We start from the raw sequence: 24,567 nt of genomic DNA, 5'->3' as shown, positions 1-24,567 counted from the left end.
ACACACACACACACAGTTACTCTATAAACGCTGATGGAATGTAACTAAGTATATTTACTCAAGAACTGTACTTAGGAGCACATTTGAGGTACTTGTACTCAGTTTAAGTTCTTCAGTATTTCCATTTTCTGCTCCTGTGTACTTCCACTCACTGACACTTCGGCGGCAGATATTGTACTTTTTGTATTTGATAACTTTAGTTACTAGGAAGTATAAAGTGGCAAAGTAAAATTGTAATCCAGCACAGTTATTGAGTAAATTTCATTATTTTAGTAGCGGAAGTTATTAATTAAATGTAGCAGAGTGGAAGTATAAAGTAGCAGAAGATAGAAATACTAAATACTTCTCGTCTGCTTCTTTACACGCTGCTGCATTAGTAACTTTTAGTTACTTTGCAGATTACATGCTGCATCAGAGCCAAAGCAGCTCATCTTTAAATGAATCTGATCAGATATCAGATTAAAAACAACAACAACACAAACATGGCTGCTGAATAACAGATCCAACTTTCCCTGAGGTGAAATCTGAACATGAGCTCTTTTGGGAAGTATTTTGAGTAAAAGTACTGAGTTACACCCCAGCAGACGGGGGGCCACACCTCACTGCAGTCCGGATTACAACCCTGTGGAGTCCCAGGGACCTCAGAGAGCCTGCTGGTCTCTGGGGGACTCGGTTCTCTCTGCTGGGCTCTGACAGACACTCAGATCCTGCCCTCTTATCTGACATGTGCTCAGCTCGGGCTCCATGTGGGGCCCCACAGGGGGTCCTCTCCAGGAGGGGGGGCTTCAGGGGACCCTCCAGCAAAGCCAGGATCCAGTAAAGTCCCCCTGTGAACTCCCAACGAGTCCGCTCGGTCAGATTAAGCAGCAGAATGGCTGGTATGCTCATTGAACTCTTGGCTGCTCTCCACTGATCCTCAGACAGTTACACAAGTCATTTACTGCAACAAGTGAACATCCAGCTCCGACCCAGGACCAGGACCAGGACCAGGACCAGGCGGCTCCACAGCGACTCATCCACAACACTGCAAAAGTTCCTGATCCTCCCCCCCCGGGCTGGTGTGTTCGTGTGGCGGACCCGACACGCACCAACACCACCCACAACAACAACACAGTGTTTCCCAACTTTCAGGGAGTTTCACTCGGCGAGTAAACGCGCACGCAGCGCCGAACCGGAGGACTTACCGACTCCGTACTTCTCCTTCTTAGTGGGGATCCAACGGGTCATGGCGGAGCAGAGCGCGGGACCGGCTTCAATACATAAATAACTATATACAAAACGCTAAACGAGGACGGGCGGTGGACTCCTGCACGTCCCGAAGTCTACAGTTCCGCCATCATGACTTGTAAACGGGGAGGTGGGGAAGGAGGAGGAGCAGGAGGGCGCACACGGCCGGGAGCAGGGAGGAGAGGACGAGGCGTGAACCAGCAGCGTCCTGAACAACCAGCAGCACAGTGAGTCCATCAGGGAAGACCTGAAGAAGAACAACACAGCCGGTACCTGCAGCAGAACTTCACAGCAGAGCTCAGATCCAGTCCTGGAAGATGAAATGGGTCGGAACCGTCGCGCGTCAGGGACTCACTTCACCTCACCAGCTGCCGGCACATTAAAGCAGCAGTGTGCAGGAATCCAAACTCACAAGTTTAATGTTGACAGTGACGTCATGAGTGAATAAACCAGCCGTTCTCAGAGGAAAACAAGATCCCAGAACTCTGTGTGCAGCTGGGGAGGTGGCAGGGTCCGCCACACAAAACAAAGTAGAACAGGATGAAACTTTTTTTTCCCCCCTTTTTTTTTTTTTTTGAACAAACTAAATAATCCAACTCTCTTTGTTTCTCATGACCGAATAAAACAAAACTGACCGTAAAGGACAACACAACTTCATACTTTTGTTTACATGTGGCGGACCCTGCCACCTACCTAGCTTCAAACAGAGTTCGGGGACCTTGCTTTCCACTGAGAACAACTTGTTTATTCATTAATGGGGGGAAAAAAAGTCTATTATCACCTCATTAATATTGTAAATAACAAAATTCTGAGTTTGAATTTCTAATCCAAAACTACATACTGCCCCTTTAATTTAAAAAAAATCATAATAAAATTACACATTCTTGTTATCCTCACTTCTGATTTATAAATGCAGTACATATTGAGTTACTCTGCCAGAAACTACTTCCTGTTGCAGATTTAATGACCATTAAATGGTTCGTTCTGTCGCTTAAAGGAGCATTACGTAGTTTTGTAGAAGAAATTCCAACTCAGAATACTTAAACGTCCTCACAGCGAACACGGAGACTCGTCTGCTCACTAGTCCGTCTCTACAGGCCACTTCAGTTCCACACTGTTCTAACTCTGACTTTACAACTTGTACACTGATCAGTTTACAGAAAACCTGGATAGTAATTGTGCAGTAAGACTCTTAGTGGTGGAGATGTTGAAGTCATGTGACCGTGATGTCGTCTGTTTGTAGCCTAGCATTAGCTTCTTACTGCCACACAGTTAATTTACACAGGCGGTGTTCAGCTGTGATGATTATCTTGATGAACAAAAGCTGCAGAACCTGTTCGCATCACAAACGTGTTGTTTGTCACAGAGTGGAGTAACCGGGTCATGATTTCTGGAAAGAAACACGGCTGTTGAGCTCTTCGAATATATTTATTTGGCCCCTCGAGCACCAACAAGCCGAGCGCCATCTGTAGTTTCATTATATTGAAGAACAGGCCGACGTCTGTGACAGCTGATGTCTCCTAAACTCCACAACTCACACCAAAACAGTCCAGAGTCAGAAAAAACAAAGAATTAATTCAATCAAGTGTTCTTTAATCATTTTCCATCATCTCAACATGGTCGACAGTCACTTTGCACAGGAAGTCTTTGGGGTCCTGGAACCATTTTGCATCTTGACCCATGACGACATGTGGTTTCTTTTTGGGGTCGTGACCCACCATTACATTTCAGCCTCGGCTCTCCAAGGCAAAAGGTTTGTTCTTCCCCCCCTCGATCGAGGTCGGATAAATGACTCTAGCTAAGATTGACAAATATGTATTTATGATTCTGGGGGTGAACTGTCCCTTTAAATGTCATTCCAACAGGGCTGGTGTTTCCCAAATGGCGCTCTCCTCCCTCCTTCCCTGCCCTGTGAAGTAATTTACAGCTGCTGGCTGAGATCTGGTCGTCCACTTAGCCTTTTGTTTGCCCATCATGTGTGTTTTTTTTCCCCTCCCGCTGCCTCCGGTCAGCCAACTGTTGCTGTCAATAACGTTCGAACATCCAGCGCTTTTGTGCGTTCCCTTTGAGAGCGTGATGTCTATTGTGATGCGGCTGCCTCTAAAACACAGCTTGTGGTGAATTAGTACCGACAGGACGCGGTCTGATTGAAGGCTATTATTGGATCTTATTATGTGGAATCTATTGAACATATGGCAACTGCAGAACAGCGTTGTGAGAGGCTGTTTACCCGCCAAAACTATATAATCAAGAGAAGATGAATTTAATAATCCCTTTTCACAAAGTTAGAAGTGTACATATGAGGAGTGTTTTCTTGTTTTTCAGACCAAGACGTACATTTTTTTCCTTTCAGCTGTGAGGTTAACAAAAAGTCACACAGCTCAAGGATTCAAACAAAATGACTGAGTTCATCCCGAGGAGTAAAGTAGAGACGTATCTCACAGCTATAGGTAGAATATCCACTTATAACTCGAGCTGTTACACATGATTATTCTGACCTATTTCCGTCGGAGCTGCAGGTGCTGAGTATCTGAATTTACTGTAAATCTGCTGCTGCCCTTCTCACCGCTGACTCTCCTCATCCCTCCTGCACGTCAGCTCAAATGTGAAGAGTTGATAGTTCAAAAAAGTGAGAAAACAATCAAATCTACAAAAAGGAATACAATATTGCCATCAACTGACTGCTTTGTGCTATTGCATACAGGAGAAACACCCCGATAAAACCTCCAGATCAGGTCACATTAAGTTCTGACATGGTGTGTTAGATATCTGCTCCGATGCAGCTACAGCTGAGAATCTTTAAGTTAATCTAGTTCAGCTGGTGGAGTGCCGGTCGAGGTTAGTTTGCGTGCGTGTCTTGCATTAGTGCGTTAAACATCTCGACATGCAAACGGGGTCCAAACCCTTGAGTTCATCCTGAGTTGAAGGCTCTGTAAGCGATAGGAGTCGACGGGCTGAGTCTTCACAGGGGATCTCATTTTCTCAATGAGATCATATCACGTTAAGCCTCTGACATCCAACCATTAAAAGTAAAGCAGCATCGAAGCGACGGTAATAAAAAATACATGCAGACGTGTGGGATTAAACTGGTTCACGTGAAGACGGACCGCTCTGGTGTTGTGCATGAAAGCGAGGGAGTGTTGTGGTGCGAGCTGGCTGTCGTTAGTTTAGATAAAGAAGAAGATGAAGCTATTGTCCCAAAAGTAGGGAATCCTCTCCGTCCTGTTTACTTTGCCTCGGGGCTTCTCAGCGTGATGCCAAACAGGCTCATCATGAATTAATGTTCAGTGTGATCGACACTTGAAAGAATAATATCTTCCATCCACTTCCTCACACTCTGCAGCCTCGGATCAGTTTGTGTGCTCGAGTGCACATGTGTGTTTCAGAACATTGAGCATCCATATGTATGAACTGTAGCACTGACCTGGTTTGACTCGGCTGATGTTCAGAGGCCGGCGTTAAAACCAAAGTTGGTGAGCTGTGATTTCTGTGATGTGAGGGAGTGTAATGCTTCAGAGACCTCAGTGTGGTCGGCCTCTAAATGCTGGTTGTAGCCCCCGCTGAGGCGTTCAAGTCCTGAGACAAAAGCAGACAAAAGGCCTAATGGATTTATGGGTCCGCTGCCAGGACCACATGACGCCACAGGCAAATTGGGCCTCAGCATCCACCTGGCTGCCTGGCAGCAGAATCAGGTAATCGTCCGGGCCTGCAGTGCTGTAGCAGCCAGGTCAATGCACAAGAGCTCAGTGTCCTGGGGCAGAATCTGATATGCAGTGTTGGTGCACTCGTATCAGGACTTCTCTACATTTACAGAATATATGTTTCCTCAGCGCCTCTGTCTGCCCGTCGCCATGGACACAGTGTGAGGATACGAGCTCGCAGTCGTCACGTGTCCATGCTAATATTGACACCTACGTGGACTCCAGTGTGTTTACTCTGCCAGTGATCCGTCATTGATTTGATAAAAGGTACAGGCTGCACGTGATCTATAATAGGTAAACTCTAAAGCTCAGTCTGAAGAAAAATACAGACACGACAGCAGCAAATGTGTAGCGTTAAAGTAACAGTTCGCACAAAAATTAAAATTCAAAAGACAGGGGAAGTTTGATAATCTACTTGCTTCACGGCAAAACTACGTTGCAGCGTAAAGCAGATGATGACTTTAAAATGTCTGTTGAGTTTTAAATGGTACCATTCAGCTTGTCAGGCACAATCCAAGTCCCTGTAAACCCAGAGAACCCAAACTGATTTGAGGAGACGGTATTTACGCTGCCTTTTTAAGCTAAACTCTTCACTGAAGCTGCTAAGTTAAAAGCATTAGTGCACCTTGTTTGAAGTGGGTGCAAGAGCTCGAAAGTGTGTTGATGGCGTAAATAAGTTCTTATCAAATCAATTTGAAATGTCTGAATTTCAAGAGACTTGGATTACATTTAATCTCAGTTGTTTAGCAGAAAGCTGCAACGCTGTTTTCGCAGCAGGGCTCCAGAGATGTGTCGTGGCCCGTAGAACTTCAGCCGACCTTCCATCGGCACAGGGGTGAGCAGATAATGACTTTGAATTTTTGTTTGATATGATCACGGTCCTCAGGTGAGTCAGGGTGAGCATATTATACCCACAAGTCTAACATCTCATTTCCAGGTTGTGATTCACGGCCGTGGATGTGGCCTGAGGCTCCTGCATTTGTCTCCATATGACTCAGTGAAGCATCCTTTGTGCCCCTGTAGCGGGTACAAAAGGCCATCTGAAAACTGTAGCTATGTGTACACCAGGAGAAAGCGAACGTCTATTTTTAGAGCCAGAGTGCCACATCTCTAAATGAAATAGGCTCTGTCTGCTGTCTTCCAGGCAAATGTGAAGGCTCATTCAGCACAGCCTTTTTAATTAGGTGATTCTCCCAGATCAGCAGAGGGAGCCACAGCTCTTATCTGAGACGTCCTTTTCTTTGTGGAGACAAAAGCGTGGCTGTGCGACGACCAAACAGACAGACTGCAGCGTGACCACCCTCGCTGTCTGGACTGCAGCCTGAGCTGTCTGAGAAGAGCGAGCATATCCACCTCAAACCTGGAAAAAAAAACAACATAATAACATAACATAATCAGGACGCGACAGGAGGAGAAGGTGAATCATCTTCTTTCCAAAGACATGGAAAACATTTCCCTCCAGTTTTCATTATGCAAAATGTTTTTTGGATTACAGATGCATTCTGGTGCAGCGTTTCACCTCAGCATCAATTTGGTTGTCAAGGTTATCACGCAGTCTGAGCACAGAACCAAATAACAACCAGCGATGCCGCGCAGTGCAGCTCTGGTTTGAAGAACAGAACATGGCTGTATCCTCCGTCCTCGTGAAATGTAATATGTCTTTGTTGTGATGGAGTATTATTTTCTCTGTGTAGACTATGATTCATTGATTCATGACTCATGACGAAGACACACTTTACACAATGTGCTGTTAAAATCTAGGAGGAGTTGAAGGTCAGCGGGGCCGACTGGTCCTTTTTCCTCCCCAGCATTTGTGAAATAAGTGTGAGAGAAAAATCTCTTCTTCTTAGGGAAATTTAAGAAAGCTAAAGTCCTGTTCCAAGTTTTTGTCAGCTTTTGAAGTGGAGCAACAAAAAGCATCCTGGGAAACATCTCAGCCTGGAACGGCTCGTTTGCAACCCAATCGCCAGAACAAATGTGATTGTACTTTTCTGCAAACCACAGATATGCTGAAACTTTAGATTTCTTTGTGTTTCCTTTTGTATTTTATGTTGGGACGGCGCTGTGCTTTTGTTTTAGTCAGGTTCAGGCACAAAAACCTCTTGGTTGGGGTTCGGAAAACATCGTTTCGACTTAAAGTACTTCCTTCTGGTCGCCACAACAACTGGAAATCGTCCAGAGATCTGTTTTTTTTTTTTTTTTTTTTTTTTAAATATCCAGTGGTTTCATACTTCTCGTCTGTAACTCCTCCACCACCTCTTCTGCTTCCTCAGATGAAAGTCAGGTCATTAAGATATATTGTGACACATATTAGAAATGTCAAAGCAACATGCACACAAGCAAAAAAAAAGAAGATATTGATGATGGGATGTCGAGGATGAGTTCAGGAGTCTCAGCCTGAGGACAGAAGCTGCTCTGTAGTCTGCTGGTCTGGCAGGAAGTCTCTACAGCTGGTGATTCAAACTGCTGAGCCAACGTGATCGTGATTTCAGGGCTATTTGAATAAAACTAATATGATTTGATCTGCAGTAAGACGCCTGCACAGAGCACAAAGGATACTGAAAGACAACATCCACCCAGCCACAGTCTGCTCACCCTGCTGCCAGACGGCCGGACAGGCTGTGAGACTCCTGAACTCTCAACCATGAAGAGCTTTTCTCTCACCCAAAAACTGATGATTATTTATCAATTATTGTCTATTGTTTGTTATTTTGTGTGCATGTAGCGTCAGTAATAACAACAAAGATTTCACAGCCTAGTCACGGAATAAAATGTTGTCAGTTTACGTTTCTGCAAACCACTGACGCGTTCACATGTTTACACCCTTGCTCTCATATCGGGAGGTCTAGAGATCGCAGTTAGCTCAAACCAATAGCAGCATGTCACAAGATAAAGCGTGAAGACATGTAAAGTCTCAACATATCTGTGGTTTGCAGAAACATCCGCTCCCAACATTTATTCTGGTGATTGTGTTGAAATGTAATGACACAGTCTTGTACTGCATGAGGTTTCCTGTAATGCTATAATAACCTGAATGTAGATGTCAAACACACAGACTAGATATCTCTATTTTGGGTTACTGTATTGGTGCTTATTCGTCTTTCTTTTTTCAGAGGAAACCATCTGCTGCCGATGTCTCGCGCTGCATCTTCAGCTCTTTGTTTTTCATCAAAGGATGGAGCGTTTGGGAGGTCTCGGCGGGCCTCGCTGATGGTTCTCTCTCCGTCTGACACAGTGTAGGCCCACAACAGGGAGAGGGAGTTATAAGATTTATATCCCGGTCTGTTCCCGTCCCGAATGTGACGGATGAAATGAAGGATGAAACTCAATATCTGAGCGATGAAATGTGGTAAAAATAATGCGGCTTTGCTTTGATATGCCACCTTTACAGGAGATCTGTGTCCCATCATGCCCTGAGATGCACACACACAGTGTTCATACACACACACACGCACACACACACACACACACACACACACACACACACACACACACACACACACAAACACTGTACAAACGCACACACACAGCCTTGAAAGCCTCCCGTAGCTGTGTGCAACAAGATGGATGATACACATGAGCACCATGAAGAAGTTTTATATATCCTGCTGTGGTTTACTGTAACTGTTGAGAGGAGCTCAATCATGACTTAATCATCCTGTCTGCAAGGTGGTGAGTGCATTAAAGGAAAACTTCACCAAAAGTGATTTACTTTACTTTTTCTGCACTTCGGGTAAAGTGTCGTAGTCCACAAAACATTTCTGGAGCTCCACAGCAGAGTTGAGTTGCAGCTTTCAGCTAAACAACTGAAGCAGCTGGAGACTCGGGAGAATGCCACGTCGCCTTTGCTGTGAAACTCCAGAATGCCTTTTCCACACGTCTTTCGTTTTCTGCAAACTGTTCCTTTAAGATCCAACCAATACTACATTGTGACCGTACCTTTAATCAATAATAAAACATTAACAGTATTGCTGTCTCTTTGAGTGCTCAGAGGTGTGTCTGAGCAAGGCCAAATCCATTGCAAAGTATAATTTAGGATGATTAAATTGAGTGCTCCTCTGGAATGGCTCCTTCTGTAGCGACGGAGAGCAACAGAAGGAGGAGGGTGGTGCAGTTTAGCTCGGGGCGGAGGTAAACCGAGGACAAGGAGGATGGAGAGGGAGAGGGAGAGGAGAAGGAGGTTGAATAAAGACTGGGGCATTTTCTCTGCCACACACAAGATGTGCTCGTACGTGACGCGTGCGCAAAGAGTCATTATGTGAATACTTAATTAAAGGTTGATGCAATATTTCAAAGTGTGTTTCAGAAACATCAAACAGATCCTCACGCGCCACATCCACTCCTGTGTGTGTTTGTGTATCTGAGATATGGTGTGTGTGTGTGTGTGTGTGTGTGTGTGTGTGTGTGTGTGTGTGTGTGTTCAGGGTTCATCTGTGTGATTGGGATTGCATCTCTGCTGATGCCTCGAGGACGCCTCTGGACTCTGAGCCTCTTTACTGGGTAAATAACAGCCCGTCCTCTGTCAAGGTTTAGTGCAGTGAGTCTTTTCTCTCTCTCTCTCTCTGATTCCTCCTTAATCTCTCTCTGTCTCTCTCACTCTCTCCCTCTCTCCCCATTGAAATAATGAAATTGCTCTTCCTCTTCCTCGCTCTCTGTTGCTGTCCTGCGTGATTTGACACTTAGCCAGGTTCTTTGGTGCAGCAGACCGGCTGAGTCATAAAGGTTTCAGTGCACCCTGATTTATGGACAGTGATGTGGACGAGGGTGAGGCAGCAGGAAAAACACCGGCGTCAGCTCGCTGATCACACACACAGGACAGAGACGACCTGCTGACTTCAGATAAAGACAGAAACGCTACTGTAACTCATTTCTTCTACACCAAACTTCTGGTATACTTTATTGGCCATCATGTAGAAAATGTGAAGCTTTATACTATTTGACGTGATGTTTTTTTTCCCCACTGTACTTAATTGTGGTGTGATTTATCAATAAGGGCTGTCTGGCTGCCATCTATGTGCTGTTTCCATTAACATCCTAGTGAGAAAAGAACATTTTTGTTTTTAACTCCGTCTGAAATGGAGCCTCGGCCGATTAGCAAGTAAGAACTATATATATCCTGCTTGAGTTTGGACATGAAATATGTTTTTCTGCCAATGTGTTTATTCATGCTTAATGTGACTGACAGTCATTAGAACAGTTCCAAGTAGACGTGAAAAAGCCAGACGCCAGCTCCAGGTTGACAAGGCTTTATTCAGGCTCAACGCAGCACATTTAAAGACTTATTTAAAGCACTCAGTGAGGACTTAGTAAGGCATTTCAAACTGGGTTATTGCACACACAGACAGTTGTTCAGGCATGTGTTGGTGACAGTAAAGCACAAAGGTGTTTGCAAACAAATCTCCACAAAGCAGAATTTCTACCTGCGACACTTGTCACATTCTGTCTTCATCAATTTACTGATTAGCTGTTTGTTTTCTTTGCTGGTAGAGTGAGCGTACATGCTGTGAGTCACTCAGGCGATTTATTCACCGACATGTTGTCTTCTGATTTCAAGAGCTTTTCGTTTGGTTTGAATGTGACAAACATCTCTGAGAGCACCAGAGAAGACATCCTTCAGCTACAGAGCTAGCAGGTTATTTTTAAAGCACTCATATTTAAACTTTCTTATCTGTCTTTTTTCCATCTTTCTCTTTAGCCTCCCCCTCTTCTTCTTTGTCAGGTTCTTCCTCCACCTTCTCACCCTCGTCATCACCCTCGTCCTCTTTCTTCTCAGCGTCCTCCTCTTCTTGAGCCTCTCCCTCCTCTCCTCCGTCCCCCTCGTCTCCTTTCTCTCCAGCCTCTTCTTTCTCTCCAGCCTCTGCCTCACCTTCTTCATGTGAGGATGGAGAAAAGTTAGAATTAGTTTACCACCACACACAAATCAATTCAACAAATTTGACCACACTAACCTTCTCCTTCTGCCTCTTCCTCTCCCTCTTCTTTTTCCTCCTCTTTTTCTTCCGCCTCAGCCTCCTCTTCTTCCCCCTCTTCTCCCTGATCCTCCTCTGCCTGTGCCTCTGCCTCCTCTTCTTCTCCCTGCTCCTCTTCCTCCTTCTCTTCCTCTTCGACCTGCTCTTCTTCCTCCTCCTGCTCCTCCTCTTTAGGAGGGCTGGCCTCCGCCTGCTGTGCTTTGCTTGCGGATATTGTCTCCTCTGTGGAGAGCGATGAAGTGTACAGGCGACTGCTCAGCAGGTACGGAGCTGCAGAGCTCAGCTGAGACTGGAAGGAGAACTGTGATCTTCCATAGGACGGAGCAGCGTACATGAAAGATCCCGGTGCTGCCACATTCAAGCGATTCTCCTCTCCTTCCAGGAGTTTCCTAACAAAATAAGACACATATCGCAAGGAAAAGAGATGCTCAATTTTGGTGGGAATCATTTAAATCACACAGTTTTAGAAAACACTCACCGGTAGGCTGCGATTTCAATATCCAAGGCCATCTTCACATTCAAGAGGTCCTGATAATCTTTCAAGTAACGAGCCATGTCGTTCTTGTTTGCTCTCAGCTCATCCTCCAGCTGACCGATTGTATCCTGTAGGCAGAAGATACATGAACATGTTAGTGGAACAGAACTGACAGTTTATCTGTGGGGTCACTGCGAGTGAACTAACTGGCAGTCAGACTTCTCTTAATTGCCATAAACATAGAAATATAGAGAAATGATTTCATCATACAAAGCACACTGAGAAGTTTGCGGCCTATTCCTCACCTGCAGTGCAGAGATCTCAGCGCTCTGCTTCGCCTCCACTTCCTGCAGTTGGTTTTCCAGTGCGTGATTCATCTCGCGGCAGGCGTCGATCTCCAGCGTCTTGGACTTGAGGAGCCGGCGGTAATCTCCAGCCTCATCTTTGGCAGAACGTGCACTATCTGTGTTGCGAGTGGCGCTGACTGTCATCACATTCATCTTGCTGCAGAACCAGTCTTCGGCCGCTTGAAGGTTTTGTTGCGCCAGCTTCTCGTACTGGACTCGGATGTCACGGAGAGCAGCAGACAGGTCGGGCTTGGTGATCTCCATCTCCACTGATACATCGGCGCTGTACTGTATTTGGGCCTGCAGCTCTGCGATCTCACTCTCACAGAGGCGCTTCAGGAAGGCCAGCTCATCCAGCAGGGTCCCGACCCTTTTCTCCAGCTCAGCCTGGCCCAGTTCAGCCTCGTCGGCTTCCTTCCTGGCATCCATGAGCCGGCCCTCTGCTTCCTCTCTGCCAAGCACTTCATCCTCATAGCGCTTCTGCATGTTCCTCAACACATTTTCCATCTCATCCCTGTGATCCTGGGCTGCCTGCTTCTCATGGCGGGCCTCTTCTACAGCGGCACGGAGCTGGCGGATCTCATGCTCGTACAGGGCCCGGATGTTGGATGGCTCCGTCTGCCTCTGCCTGAGCAGCAGGAGCTCAGTCTCCAGCAGCTTGTTCTGCTGCTCCAGCTCATGGACCCTCTCGATGAAGCTTGCAAAGCGATCATTCAGGTCCTGCAGCTCAGCCTTCTCCTGGGTCCTGATTGATTTAAACTCGGAGCTGACCTGGGCTGCTTGGTCCAAGCGTAGCTCAGTGGCAGCTGCAGACACTGGAGCAGAGAGCACGGAGGAGTAGCTGGAAACAGCCCGGGCGTGTGTGGGATAACTTCTGCGTGAAGATGCATAAGAAGTTATTGGAGCAGAATGGGTTGAGTAAGCAGACCTAGATCCTATTCCTCCACCTGCTCCATATCCTACATTACGCACGACTACTCTCCTCTTGTAAGACGATGGGAAGTAAGGGTCAAAGCCGATGGAAGTCATGGCTTGAGAGACGGGCTGCACTACGTCTAGGAATGTAGCTGGGCTGACTGCACTGAGAATCTGCATTACCCCGGCTTTTATAGAGCCAGTAATGACTATGACGTAAGCAATTTTTTTGCCGGCATGCTGACAGAAGGAATTGATAATAGTGCCAGCCAGCCAGCTTCAGCCAAGGCAGAGATGGAAAGGGAGTGGGGGGGTGGAGGAGGCGGGGATAAGCAGTGGAGCAACCGGGGACTGCAACAGACAGGGTCACTGAGGACAAAAACAGTATACTGTTACTCTTAAAAACTGCAGAAGTTGTGACAATTTGCCAACATAAATCCTGAGTAAGATATAATGTGTCTGCCTTGTAGCTGTGCAAACTCCTGAAAAGCTGCCTGATGGCAGATGGGGAGGAGAAACAGCATCCTTTTGTAAAAGATGACACAGCTTTGCACTGTTTTGTCTCATCTGTCTGCTGAGTTACAGAGAATATTAATGACAATATTACTGTGATCCATGAAGCGAAGCAAATCATCTGAAGATCAAAGTGTTCTGAAGATCCTGTGATTAAAAAAATACCACGTCAGTCTGAGAGAGAAACATTTTACACCATTAGGAAATGAAGGCTTGCCCTCTAGTGGTTGTCTGTTCACCACGCAGGCTGAAAATTAAACATGCTGACTGTAAATGTCTGAGACATATTACACTGATATAACATAATTATCTGGCACAAGAAATTATTTAGATGTTCCTTTCCATGTTATTCCCTAATCTGTTCTGCATAGAGTGCATATTTTATAGAGCTCATGCCTCAAGAGAGAAGAGCAAGGCTGTGTCAAACGGGGTAAATGGTGTAGGCTAAGCACATGCTCTGACATGATATAAATAATTAATTGAATAAATAAAGTTGTTTAGGGTTTAGTTTGTAAGAAGGCTGTTTTCAAGGTGCAGAAAGAGAAGGAAAGTGAAAATTGTGCTTTCCCAATTATCACTACATTTTGTGGCAAAGTGGATTTTCACCATTTTAAACAATATCCCCAAATTAATGCATGCTATTATCTTCACTTTAAAGTAAGTTTAAACACAATTTAAACGGTTTTTAAAACGTATTTTCAGAGCTGTCACCTATAAGCGCGAACAAAATGATGTTAGATTGTTTATTCTGTCTAAATATTTCAAGTAATTATGTTAATATCACTTATTTTAGTATAATTAGCAACATAAAAGTATTTACTAGTGACATATATTCCATTTTAGCACTGTGCGTGATGACGTAGGGTATCGCCTAATATGCTAATATTTGATTGGTCACATGAATACACCCTCAGCGTATTGACCAATGAGCGTCGTCTTTACTAAGTGGCGGGTAGCAAATGTCGCGCTGTGACGCAAACGGCTGCAACGCTAACAACAACAAAGGATGGAGAATAAATGAAGTTTGAAACTTGCTTCGAGCTTCGTGTTCACTCATGACCGCGGTGTGTTTTTTTTACACTTCGCTGCCTCGTTGATTTACCAGCAGCGTTACAAGAGCAGTTAAAGCGGAAATGAACGGTAGGACGTCCGACTTTGTGAGTGATGGTCACCCGGTGAAACACAAGCTAGCGTTAGCTTAATAATGTTTGCTAATGTTAGCTAACCGAGAGCTGTAAAGTGAGTTATCGAGCCCGTCAGGGTGATATTATAACCGCCTGCTGTGGTTCTGGTTGTGTGTGAAGACGTAGTCTGGGGAAAACTGCATCGATACCAAAATGCAAGGCTAAGCTAACCAAGCTAAGTTATGAATGGCATTTTGTGAAAGGTTAGCTAATCGATCTCAACGTCCTCTCAATTAGCAAGTGTGCAAACTTGACTTCACCGGTTTGCCTTTCACATATACACTCAACGTGACACAGATTACACTGAGAAGCGAAGTTTTTGAACGCTGAGAAGTTGGCTGACATTGGTCTGTAAGACGTGCCACAACAGGGTTTGTCTTAATGTTTGTGGTGTTGCCTGCTTTAAATCTCCCTCATTATTTCTCTAGATCCTCTTTAACCGTGAAGGCGGCCAGGCTGCTTTCTACATATCAAAATGGTAAGGCTTCTAAAAACGTGCTGTTTGTTTAAAAAGCACCTTGTGATCGTGCAGATTATTCCTGGGTTATGAATCTGCTTGCTGAAGGAGTTTGTCTCCCTCTTTTCCTGTGCTGCTGTTCACAGATCCGCATAGCAGCACTGAACGCTGCTTCGACAGCTGCAGATGAGTCTCAAGATCCGCTGCGAAGTAGCAAAAGTCAGACCAAAGAGGCTCAGGTACAGCCCAGATGCAGATGAATCAGCAGTATCGGTTCTGCCTACTAATGTGGATCTAAACTGATTTTTCTTTTTTTTTCATCTCTGTCCACAGGAAGCCGAGGCATTTGCTTTGTATCACAAAGCGTTAGATCTGCAGAAACATGACAAGTTTGAGGAGTCTGCCAAAGCTTATCATGAGCTTCTCAGAACTCCTCTGCTCAAAGAGGTAAAATATCTAACTGCATCCAGTCCACTCAAAATACTAATGTGGTGCTGTGTGTTTCAAATATCCACCCCAAAATACCTAATTTAGTCATTGAGGATGATCACTTTTAATCTTGCACGATATCAAGAAATGGTAATCTACTTTATCTTCATCAATAACAAAATGTGTATGTGTAACATTCGCTGTAATCCAGCCTGTGTGCAGCAGAGGTTAATCTGCATCACTCTGTGTTTGGTGTCACATTTAACGTATCCTCTAATATTTTAGGCAATGCCCTCAGACGACCAGAGAGTGGGTCTCAAGCATCCCGGACTGATGTTGAAATATTCTACTTTTAAAAACTTGGCGAGTATGTCTGCAACGCGAGATGACCTGGAGACTGCCATGGAGTTTTATTTGGAGGTAAAACAATAAAAAAAAGTCTATAAAAACTGTGCGATTAAACACATCTTACACATAAATGAACACTGGTGAGTGACATGTCGTATTTTCTGCTCTCTTCCTTTCTCAGGCAGTTATTTTGGACTCCACTGACGTAAACATGTGGTACAAAATTGGTCAGGTGGCTGTGCGACTCATGCGCATTCCTCTGGCTCGACATGCCTTTGAGGAGGGATTGAACTGTAACCCAGACCACTGGCCCTGCCTGGACAACCTCATCACTATTCTCTACACACTTAGTGACTACACTTGTAAGTGATGCATCATCGTAAGCTTTCCGCTCATAACCAGTGCAGGAGCTGAACTGTCATCTGCACACTTTTCTAGGCTGTTTGTACTTTATTGCCAAAGCCCTGGAGAGGGATCACTGTTACACTAAAGGCCTCGTGCTGAAGGAGAAGATCTTTGAGGAGCAGCCCTGTCTGAAGAGGGACACCATGCAGATGTTCTTGAAATGGTGAAGCCACCTCACTTTTAATTCCTGAATTTCAGGAAGATGGCAAATTGTTGGTTATCTTAATGTAGCAAAGAAATTATGTATCCTGGATCCCTAGCAGCTCACATCACTGAAGAGCCTCTGTGCTGTGTTGTGTGTCATTTGCAGTGATATGTCCATCCACTATGTGGAAGTGGAGAAAGAGGAACGAGACTCCATCGTGGAAGAGGCGCTGGACATGCGGAAGCGCAGGCAGGCGCTTTCACGCCGTGAACAAACACCGGATCTTGTCCTGATTCAGCCCATCCGCTGCCTCTCGTGAGTCTCTGTCAAGTGTTTTGTTTTTCCTGACTGCGTGCTGGTTGACAATTGCCTGATTGTTGTCAAGTGTGGTTTTTGTCTTTGCTGCGAATCAGTGACGTTTCCTTTTTAAAGACCATTATTTTAAGCTAACATTTAACATTCTGCTTTTGTATCCCAGATGGAAGCACGTTGGTGAATGCTTTCTTGCAATGTACCGACATCAGACCACATGTGAGCCCCCGCGGCCAAGTCTTGGGCGCAGAATCGACTTGTCAGAGTACCGTGACCAAAACTTCCTCCAGAACCTCCCCCAGCCCAGCAGCCCTGTGAGTATGGGCCAGACCACAGTGCTGAGCAGCAGCCCCAGCTCATCCCTGCCACCCGTGGTCCTCCCTGAGCCAGCAGTTCTGCCCCAACCCAGCATTCAACCTCAGATTACCCCCAGCCATACCACCGTGGAGGTCACCACCTCTGCTCCCCCTGCTGGTTAGTTGTTTGTCCGGAGAAATGTAGTTTTCACCTGCCAACATATGATGATAAAGACCTATTTGCTTCCTTAACAGCAGTTTATGTAATATTGTCTAATATTTAATGTTACATCTTTAAATACATCTTTCACAGTTACAGCAATGGAAGTGTCTCTGACTGATAAAGTTAAGAAAGCTCCAAAGAGGAAACGTGTGGTGGAAGATAGCGGAGAGACGGCCAAGCGACGCTCGGCACGTGTTCGAAACACAAAATGCAAGAAGGAAGAGAAGATAGATTTCCAGGAGCTGCTTTTTAAATACCTTCCTTCTCGGTATGTCACTCTAAACTTAGTGTACAATAAATGACTACATACATTGTTGTTGTGCTTTTGATTTAAAAACTCTGTTTTTGGTTTGTCTCAGGTTAAAGAAATTTGATCCTGATAATGATGATGAGAGTCTGAGTAATATGGAGACACAGTGCGATGGGAAAGAGGACATGCAGACTCTACATGGCAGCTGCTTGCCGGTTGACTCAGTTGAATACATGGAATCTGGTATGTAGTGTGTGGTGGATATGTTCTTAAATACACTGTCGTGCCTTGTTGCTGTTTTGTCATGCTAACTAGTTGTTCCCTTCTGTAGAGCAACAGGATGTCCACAACTTCCTGCTAAACAATATGACCAATGGAGGGATACTGGACCTGCTGATGCGCTATCTGAAGGCAGTGGGTCAGAAGTTCCTGGAGGAGTGGCCTCGGGGGCTGGCTGCCGTGGTGCTGGAGGTCTATCAGACCTGGAGGAAGCACAGCAGTGGTCTTCCTAATCCTCTGCTTCGGGACTGCAGCAACCAACACATCCGGGTAAACAAAAGGAAAACTGCTTCATTTTATCAACAGAGACACAGAAAATATCAGTCACTGCACCTTGTGAAGGATTCCTCAAGTATTCCAATAGGTTTACTGTGGTGGAATATGAAATGATAAATCTTTATTAGGCACCTCATTATCTTATTTTAAAATAATTAACGGAAAAGGGACTTAGTTCTTTTTGTGGTCATGTTATTAGTTCATTGAACGACTCCGTTCTGTTTCTGGTCCACTTTAGCTCTGATGGGCCTTCAGTTATCTTTCTGTTTACATTCTGTATCCTTTGAGACTCAGATTGCTTTGCTTCATTTGTACTTTTTCATTTGGAACAAGATGGCAGAGGACCCTCCACTATTGACGTCTTTTTGCTTTTTTAGTGAATTGGTTTTGTATGAACAGATATTTGGAGGGAAAACTTGTGTTTTTGTGCTTTATCAACAGTTGCTGTTTTGTGTGTTCTTTGCTCCACATCTGGAGAATTGCAATAGTTTCTTCCTCAGACCAAAATACTCTTCGTTCACAAGCCTCGCTGGCCTAGTCGATCAGTCACTGTTTTTTCGGGCAGCCTCTTGTTGTCTATGGCAAGTTGAGAAGTCTGAAACTGTACGCCAAAGGGTGAGGTCAACCAGAGGTGATTTGCGTTATAGTCCACAGTTTGGATGAACTGGTCTCTAACCCAGCTCCTTAGGAGATTTGAATACCGTTTTATTTATTTAAGAGGGGCCTGAGTAAATACATTTATGCAAAGAATGCTGCCTGATCAATCTGAAGTTGTTTGACGGGCTGAATGGCCCATCAAAGATTTTTTTTTTTGTGATAAAATGAAACTATTGGTGTTGTCCCAGACACTTCTGATATGTCTAGGCTCACTCTGGGTCCAGTTTTGAGAACATCATGGAGTGTCTGAGGTCAAATAAATTTTTTTTCTTAAATTGAAACAAGGGATGTAACATTAGTTATTGATCAGAATGAGGCTCATTTTCTCTAATACATTTTTGTATCTGCGACATTTGCAGGACATGTTGGCAATGAGCCTGGCGTGTATGGAGTTGCAGTTGGAGCAATGGTCACATAACAAAGGGAAGACGGGTAAGTACCAGTGAGCTAACCTTCGTCATTTCTGCATTTTAACCTAACGTGGTTTATTGATGCCAGCGTTATGTCACATCTCAAGCAGTAATGTACAAATGTTTACCTTTTAAGTAGATAAATGTCCTCAAGGGGGCACTGTAGTCACAGCTCTAAAGTAATTTATAGGGAACCACATGTTTACATTTGGCTTGGTGTGTATATATATATATTTTTCTTTCCTTGTCTAGGGCCTCTAAGAAGGAGCAGCATCGGTCCTGGCAGTGATGCAGCTGACTCAGAGTCTCCTGAGCAGCACTTCCAGGGTGATTTGTTGCTACTGGCCTTAGGTTCCTCTCAGAAGGACCTTTTCGAGGATGGTTGGCTGGATGTCATGGTGCGGGTCTACTGGCTCAAAGCACGATTTCTGGCACTGCAGGTAAAAATGTAGTTTATTTTGTTTTATGGGACTTTTGACTATAGCTCGGCCAGATGTGACTTTCTTTCTTCTCCTCTGTCAGGGAGACATGGAGTTGGCCCTGGAGAGCTATGATGTCTGTATCGGCCTACTGCAGAGCAAACCAAAGACCTCAGAAGGGAAACATTACACCATCAACCTGCCAAATCTGCGTGTAGATGCAGCAATCTCTGTGGAGGAGGTTAGTGCTGACTGAGTCTTACGTCTTACATTTTTCAGCACAATAGTAATCTATTTTTAAAAAACCCAACTGTGAACAAGTCCCTCTAAGAGTTTCTAATTGTTTTGTCTGAGCATTTCTCTTGGCTTTCATTTATCCCCATGGACAGATTGACAAGAGGCTGAAGTCTCTGGAGCGTTGTCAGTCTCTGGAGGAGATCCAGCGTCTCTTTGAGTCTGCAGACTTTGAGTCTGTTGTGCGTCTGCTGCAGCCCACTCTTAATTACGGTGGCAGGAGTAAACCTCTTGAGTTTGTGAGCTCAGCACCAGAGCGGCCGGCTCAGCTCATGCTTCTGCAGGTTAGATATGCTACAAAAGTATAGATTAAATATACATAGATATCATTCTGAATGCATGGTATGACACTTATGATTTGAACTCTCTGGTGTAGAACTCGCTGTTGAAGAGGGAGGACTACCAGCAGTGTTTGGAGTGCAGCGAGCTGGCGCTGAATGAAGCCTTGCAGCAGCTCAACTCTGCTTCAAACAACAACTCTCCCCCGAGTAAGGAGGAGTGGGTCAGCACCATTGGAAAGTTGCTGGAAGGCACCGAGGTCTGCTTCACCAAAGAGTCTAAGCTTCTCAGCAAAGTCCCCCAGTTCTCTAGCATGGCTCGACTGGCAAACAACCTCATTCAGGTAAGAAGGGAACTAAAGTCAGCACTGGTTTACATAAAGCAACAGCTAAAGGGGCAATTTATAGAATATTGCCAGACTTGTATGTTCAGCAATGTCTGTTGTAACTCCAAGGTTGCAGTGGGCAAATACCCCCTTTAGCTAATAGGGCCACTTAACGCCACTGCTAACTGAGCAAATTGCTAACGGCAGCTAGACGCTCCAGCAAAAAGAACAGTGAGCACCAGTAAGCTGTAGTTTCTAGTGCTGCCTTTTTTTAAATGCTGGCCATTTCTAACAAATGACACGTTTCTTAAAGTGACAATATGATAAGGCACTGATGAGATTTTGATGTGTTGTGCGGTCGCTGTTGTGTTTTCAGCTGATTGATCTGAGCATGAGCGTTTCCGACGATCCCAAGGAGCCTTATTTCTTCTCGGTTCTGCCTTGGATCATCCTGTATCGTGTTATCAAACACGAGGAGGCTGCTTTCGACTGCATGCTCCGACAGCATATGTCTGTCGGGGATGATGAAGGTTTGTTGACTTCTTATTTTCATGCCTTCGGTTTCCCCTTTGGTGTTCGTGCCACGGCAGTTTTTACACTGAGTGACCCTGTCAAGTCTCGCTTTCAGATGACTCAGACACTCCCATGCTGCCCTCCTCGCTGATGCTCCTGAACACAGCGCATGAGTATCTTGGTCGTCGCTCCTTGTGCTGCAACTCAGATGGTTCATTCCTCAAGTTCTATGTAAGTTTACATAATGTACAGTGTGCATATTTGCGTTTTTATAATCAGTATGACTGCTTGTTTCTTAAATTTTGTGGACTGTTTGACAGCCTTATTTTCATGTTTGCTATAGGTTAAAGTTTTGGAAAAAGAGCTTGCAGCCTCTTCCAAAACTACCGCTCATCCATATAAAGAGGAGCTGGAGATGGCTTTGGAACAGTGTTTCTTCTGCCTGTACGGCTACCCGAGTAAGAAGAGCAAGTCCCGCTACCTTGAGGACCATTCGTCTCCGCAGGTCAGAGGATTCGTATTACATAGTACAAAAGTCAAACTTAACCATATATTATACATTATATTGAAAATATGAAACCGAAGACCCAAACTGTGCTTGAGCTGATATTTAGTTAATAGCTAAATGCTGTTGAAGAGGCGGTGAAATAGTGAGGAGGTGGTGAAACAGCCTCAAGGCTTTGAGTAATTGGTATCATTTCTCACCTGTATTGGGAAACTTGCATAAACAGTGTTTGACAGCGAGCAGAATGCCAGTGACGCAAATGTAGCGGCCTCATCGACCCTCACAACACACGAAGTCAGCTTTCACCGTTAATGTTGTTTGTCAGCATGCCGGGTACACATGTTAGTGTCATTAAAATAAATGGAAGCCGTGAAACGCCGTTAATGGCGTTAATTCACTGAGTGAGACATGTGAATGTGGTTGGATCAACCACAAACAACATACCTGCGCAGCCAGATCTGCAGCAGCTTATTCGGTGTTTTAGTTTCTTTCATTCTCAATGTTTCTCAATAATATGATGGCATCAAGAGTTTTTTGTCCTTGTATTTATCTGGAGATTATGTTCACTCATTTTTAGTGTGTGACATTTACATCTGTATATTTGTGTTGCCTTTATGGTCAAGTCACTCATTTTAACCTCAATGAGGATTTCACTTGGTTGAATCCAGTATTTATATCTATATAACTCTAATATCATTGTGAGAATCAACCCAGTAGAGTGACTCATGGCTCTGGAAAGCTGTGTGGAGACTGCCCCCTCGCTCTCATATTTTTGTAATGCTCATATTCAGCCACCAGGTGGGTGTCATTCCCACAACTGTTAATCAGTGCATTAAGATGACTGGCATTAATACTACAGTGTAAGTGGAGCACCCCCGGGAGTGCTTGATGGGACTGAATTGCTCTGGCGCAGTGTGTTAAACTCTAACACAGAGTTCTGACGCTAATGTTTCCCGTGTAATGAATCTGTTCTGCAGGTGGAGCTGCTGTGGTCAGATGCCCACTTCATGTTCCAGTACTTCAAACCAAAGTCGCTGCCCGAGTTTGACAGCTACAAGACGAGCACGGTGTCTGCGGAGTTGGCCAACCTGCTGAGGAGGTTTGCTGGCATCGCCCCCACGAGTGACACCCCCATCCTCACCATGGATGAAGTGGCAGCCTACATCGAGGGCATGACGGAAAAGGTCAGTCGGTGGGCGCACACTGAATGTGAGCAACACCAGTGAGTCAGATATGCTAAACGCTCTCAAGTTTGAAGTCTTCATAACCTAATAACGCATGCAAGCTGAGACTCTCCCGATTATTAAAGACATGTTAATTTTTGATCTCTTGAAGGCCCCGTGTCCTCCCGAGGGCAGCGCTCCTGCTCCACCAATCGTTGATGAGATCTACTACCTGCTGGCTGATTATCATTTCAAGAACAAGGAGCAGTCCAAAGCCATCAAGTTCTATATGCACGACATATGTGTTTGTCCCAACAGGTAGCTCATCTGTCTGCGCTTCTGCTGCACGTAACCAAACATTGTAATGTATTTTACATTACAAGTTCAGTCACTTTACTTAAAAGATGAACCGTGTGTTTCCTCAGGTTTGACTCCTGGGCAGGTATGGCTCTAGCTCGAGCCAGCCGTATTCAGGAAAAGCTCAACTCCAACGAGCTGAAAAGTGACGTTCCCATATGGAAACACTCGCAGGCCGTGCTGAACTGCTTTAAGAGGGCCCTGGAGATAGACAGCTCCAACCTCTCTCTGTGGATTGAGTACGGGACCATTTCATACGCGCTGCATTCGTTCGCTTCGCGGCAGCTGAAACAGTGGCGCAACGAGCTCCCCCCGGAGGTGGTGAAACAGGTGAGGGGAGTTTTCTTGTTGCTCATCTCTATTCGCTATCAGAATATATGTCGGACTCCCATGTGTGAACCAAACGCATCCTGTCACTTCTGCTTCCACATGTGAATTCATCGTGGAGTTAATTGATGTGTCTCCTCGAGCGGAGTTACTCATGCCGGCTCCACTGAGCGCCTGTGTTGTTTTCAGATGGAAGAAAGGAGAGACTCCATGTTGGAGACAGCCTTCCAGTGTTTCCAGGGTGCTGCCCGTTGTGAGTGTGACAGTGATGAAGAAGAGTGGCTCATTCACTACATGCTGGGGAAGATCGCAGAGAAACGCAAACAGACTCCACTGGATTATCTGCAGCTTTACAAGAAGGTAAATGCTTCAGGCTATAAATTAATCCATGGTTGACCCATTATGACCAGATGCAACATTTGCATGTTCCTCCCAATACAGTCTAATGTGACATGAGCGCTTTTTTTATTGACATTGACACCCTCAAGTTGTGTGGCTGAAGAAATGCATTGTGATTGCATCAGAACAGAAGTTTTACAGAAATCCCTCAGGTTTTAGAATGATTTTTTTTGACACCCAAGGTGTTAAATAATTAAGTATATTAGTTGGAACTGCAGTTAAATGATTTTTTCCAGTAATTTCAAACTTTATAGGCTTTAATTTGATTGTTTTGTACCATTCTGACGACTGATTTAAGTTAGAGTTACAGGGAAAGCACCGGGCTCAAGCTTTGAAGGTGATTTATGATGTTCTGAGCATCCTGACATCTCAGGCGGACAATCAGCCGATGTCGGGCTGTCAGTGAGCGCATGGAGAGTTATTTCTGCTCAGCTCGGCGCTTAAAAGTACCAGCTTGTTGACCGTCACCTGTTGTGTTCAAGTGCATCTTTTTGGCCTAGACACAGGCAACGAGAGTCGATGCAACCTTTTCCTTTGTCGCAGCTAGTTCTTTGATATATATGCCTGTCTGCACCCCAAGGATATAAAGCACACACCAATGTGATACGCATACATTGTTAGACTTTCAAATTGAGTAATATCTATATTGGAGAGTAGTTTCAGTGATAAAAATCTAAAGCACTCCTTCTGTATCAAGACATTTTTCTTTTCTCTCCCTGGACTTGTTTCATAATCCTCCTACGGTAACAAAGATCTCTGCCCTTCCACCCTCACAAGATGTTTTCCACCAGAGACATCAATGTATGGCGTTAGTCATAGCTCTGCTGTTCTGATTAGATCAGTGGAGGCAGATGAGCTTGGATCAAACGAAGTGTCATGTAGGTCAAGAGCGTATGGGGGGGTAGTGTGAACGCAGTATGACTGATTTCTGCTCATTACTGCACTCCTTCCCCCCATTTTACCTGTTAATTTGTATTGCCATGTGATTGTGTTGGATTGGTGATTCTCTCCTCTTTCTATTTATAGGCGGCGCACTATCTGCATGAAGAAGCTGCCAGGTACCCCCGGAAAATCCATTACCATAATCCTCCTGACCTGGCCATGGAGGCCCTGGAGGTAAGCTACCTGTGGCTGGTAGCTCAAATAGTTTCCTGCTGTGTCACATTGA

General features: G+C 44.9%; 3 protein-coding genes across 12 annotated transcripts in view; 1 reads left to right on the top strand and 2 right to left on the bottom strand.

The window, feature by feature from the left end:
* dock5 (dedicator of cytokinesis 5) overlaps positions 1-1,696 on the bottom strand; it is a 47,960-nt gene extending 46,264 nt beyond the window's left edge. For both annotated transcript variants that reach the window (XM_037098604.1, XM_037098605.1), the window contains exon 1: positions 1,185-1,696. In XM_037098604.1, the coding sequence (XP_036954499.1) occupies positions 1,185-1,227 (43 nt within the window). In that variant the 5' untranslated portion in view covers positions 1,228-1,696. The remainder of the gene's footprint in view (positions 1-1,184) is intronic.
* An 8,848-nt stretch (positions 1,697-10,544) lies between these two features.
* Positions 10,545-13,990, bottom strand: neflb (neurofilament, light polypeptide b). Of its 4 annotated transcripts, XM_037098606.1 has the most exons (5): positions 13,859-13,990; positions 13,242-13,294; positions 11,678-13,003; positions 11,376-11,500; positions 10,729-11,286 (listed from the first exon to the last, which is right to left on the bottom strand). In XM_037098606.1, exons 3-5 carry the CDS (start codon positions 12,812-12,814, stop codon positions 10,872-10,874), a joined length of 1,677 nt encoding a protein of 558 aa, XP_036954501.1. In that variant the 5' UTR covers positions 12,815-13,003; positions 13,242-13,294; positions 13,859-13,990; the 3' UTR covers positions 10,729-10,871. The 4 variants fall into 4 exon arrangements, with proteins under 4 accessions (XP_036954505.1, XP_036954501.1, XP_036954503.1 ...); XM_037098610.1 differs by having other exon boundaries at positions 10,545-10,794; positions 10,877-11,286; positions 11,678-13,953; XM_037098608.1 differs by lacking the exon at positions 13,242-13,294 and having other exon boundaries at positions 13,859-13,970.
* A 117-nt stretch (positions 13,991-14,107) lies between these two features.
* The window catches only part of cabin1 (calcineurin binding protein 1), a 44,667-nt gene continuing 34,207 nt past the window's right edge, over positions 14,108-24,567 (top strand). For all 6 annotated transcript variants that reach the window (XM_037098603.1, XM_037098602.1, XM_037098601.1 and 3 more), the window contains exons 1-25: positions 14,108-14,287; positions 14,760-14,809; positions 14,935-15,027; positions 15,122-15,235; positions 15,503-15,637; positions 15,747-15,927; positions 16,004-16,133; positions 16,281-16,430; positions 16,594-16,901; positions 17,037-17,214; positions 17,306-17,439; positions 17,528-17,745; positions 18,768-18,840; positions 19,071-19,258; positions 19,341-19,478; positions 19,627-19,815; positions 19,908-20,153; positions 20,512-20,665; positions 20,764-20,879; positions 20,992-21,153; positions 22,131-22,337; positions 22,489-22,634; positions 22,742-23,003; positions 23,190-23,360; positions 24,426-24,515. In XM_037098603.1, coding sequence (XP_036954498.1) covers positions 14,807-14,809; positions 14,935-15,027; positions 15,122-15,235; positions 15,503-15,637; positions 15,747-15,927; positions 16,004-16,133; positions 16,281-16,430; positions 16,594-16,901; positions 17,037-17,214; positions 17,306-17,439; positions 17,528-17,745; positions 18,768-18,840; positions 19,071-19,258; positions 19,341-19,478; positions 19,627-19,815; positions 19,908-20,153; positions 20,512-20,665; positions 20,764-20,879; positions 20,992-21,153; positions 22,131-22,337; positions 22,489-22,634; positions 22,742-23,003; positions 23,190-23,360; positions 24,426-24,515 — 3,786 coding nt within the window. In that variant the 5' untranslated portion in view covers positions 14,108-14,287; positions 14,760-14,806. The remainder of the gene's footprint in view (positions 14,288-14,759; positions 14,810-14,934; positions 15,028-15,121; positions 15,236-15,502; positions 15,638-15,746; positions 15,928-16,003; positions 16,134-16,280; positions 16,431-16,593; positions 16,902-17,036; positions 17,215-17,305; positions 17,440-17,527; positions 17,746-18,767; positions 18,841-19,070; positions 19,259-19,340; positions 19,479-19,626; positions 19,816-19,907; positions 20,154-20,511; positions 20,666-20,763; positions 20,880-20,991; positions 21,154-22,130; positions 22,338-22,488; positions 22,635-22,741; positions 23,004-23,189; positions 23,361-24,425; positions 24,516-24,567) is intronic.

Source organism: Acanthopagrus latus, chromosome 5 (genome assembly GCF_904848185.1).
Source record: "Acanthopagrus latus isolate v.2019 chromosome 5, fAcaLat1.1, whole genome shotgun sequence".
Lineage (NCBI taxonomy): Eukaryota > Metazoa > Chordata > Actinopteri > Spariformes > Sparidae > Acanthopagrus > Acanthopagrus latus.
Note: the sequence above shows the minus strand (reverse complement) of the source record. Positions and strands in the feature narration are given on the sequence as shown.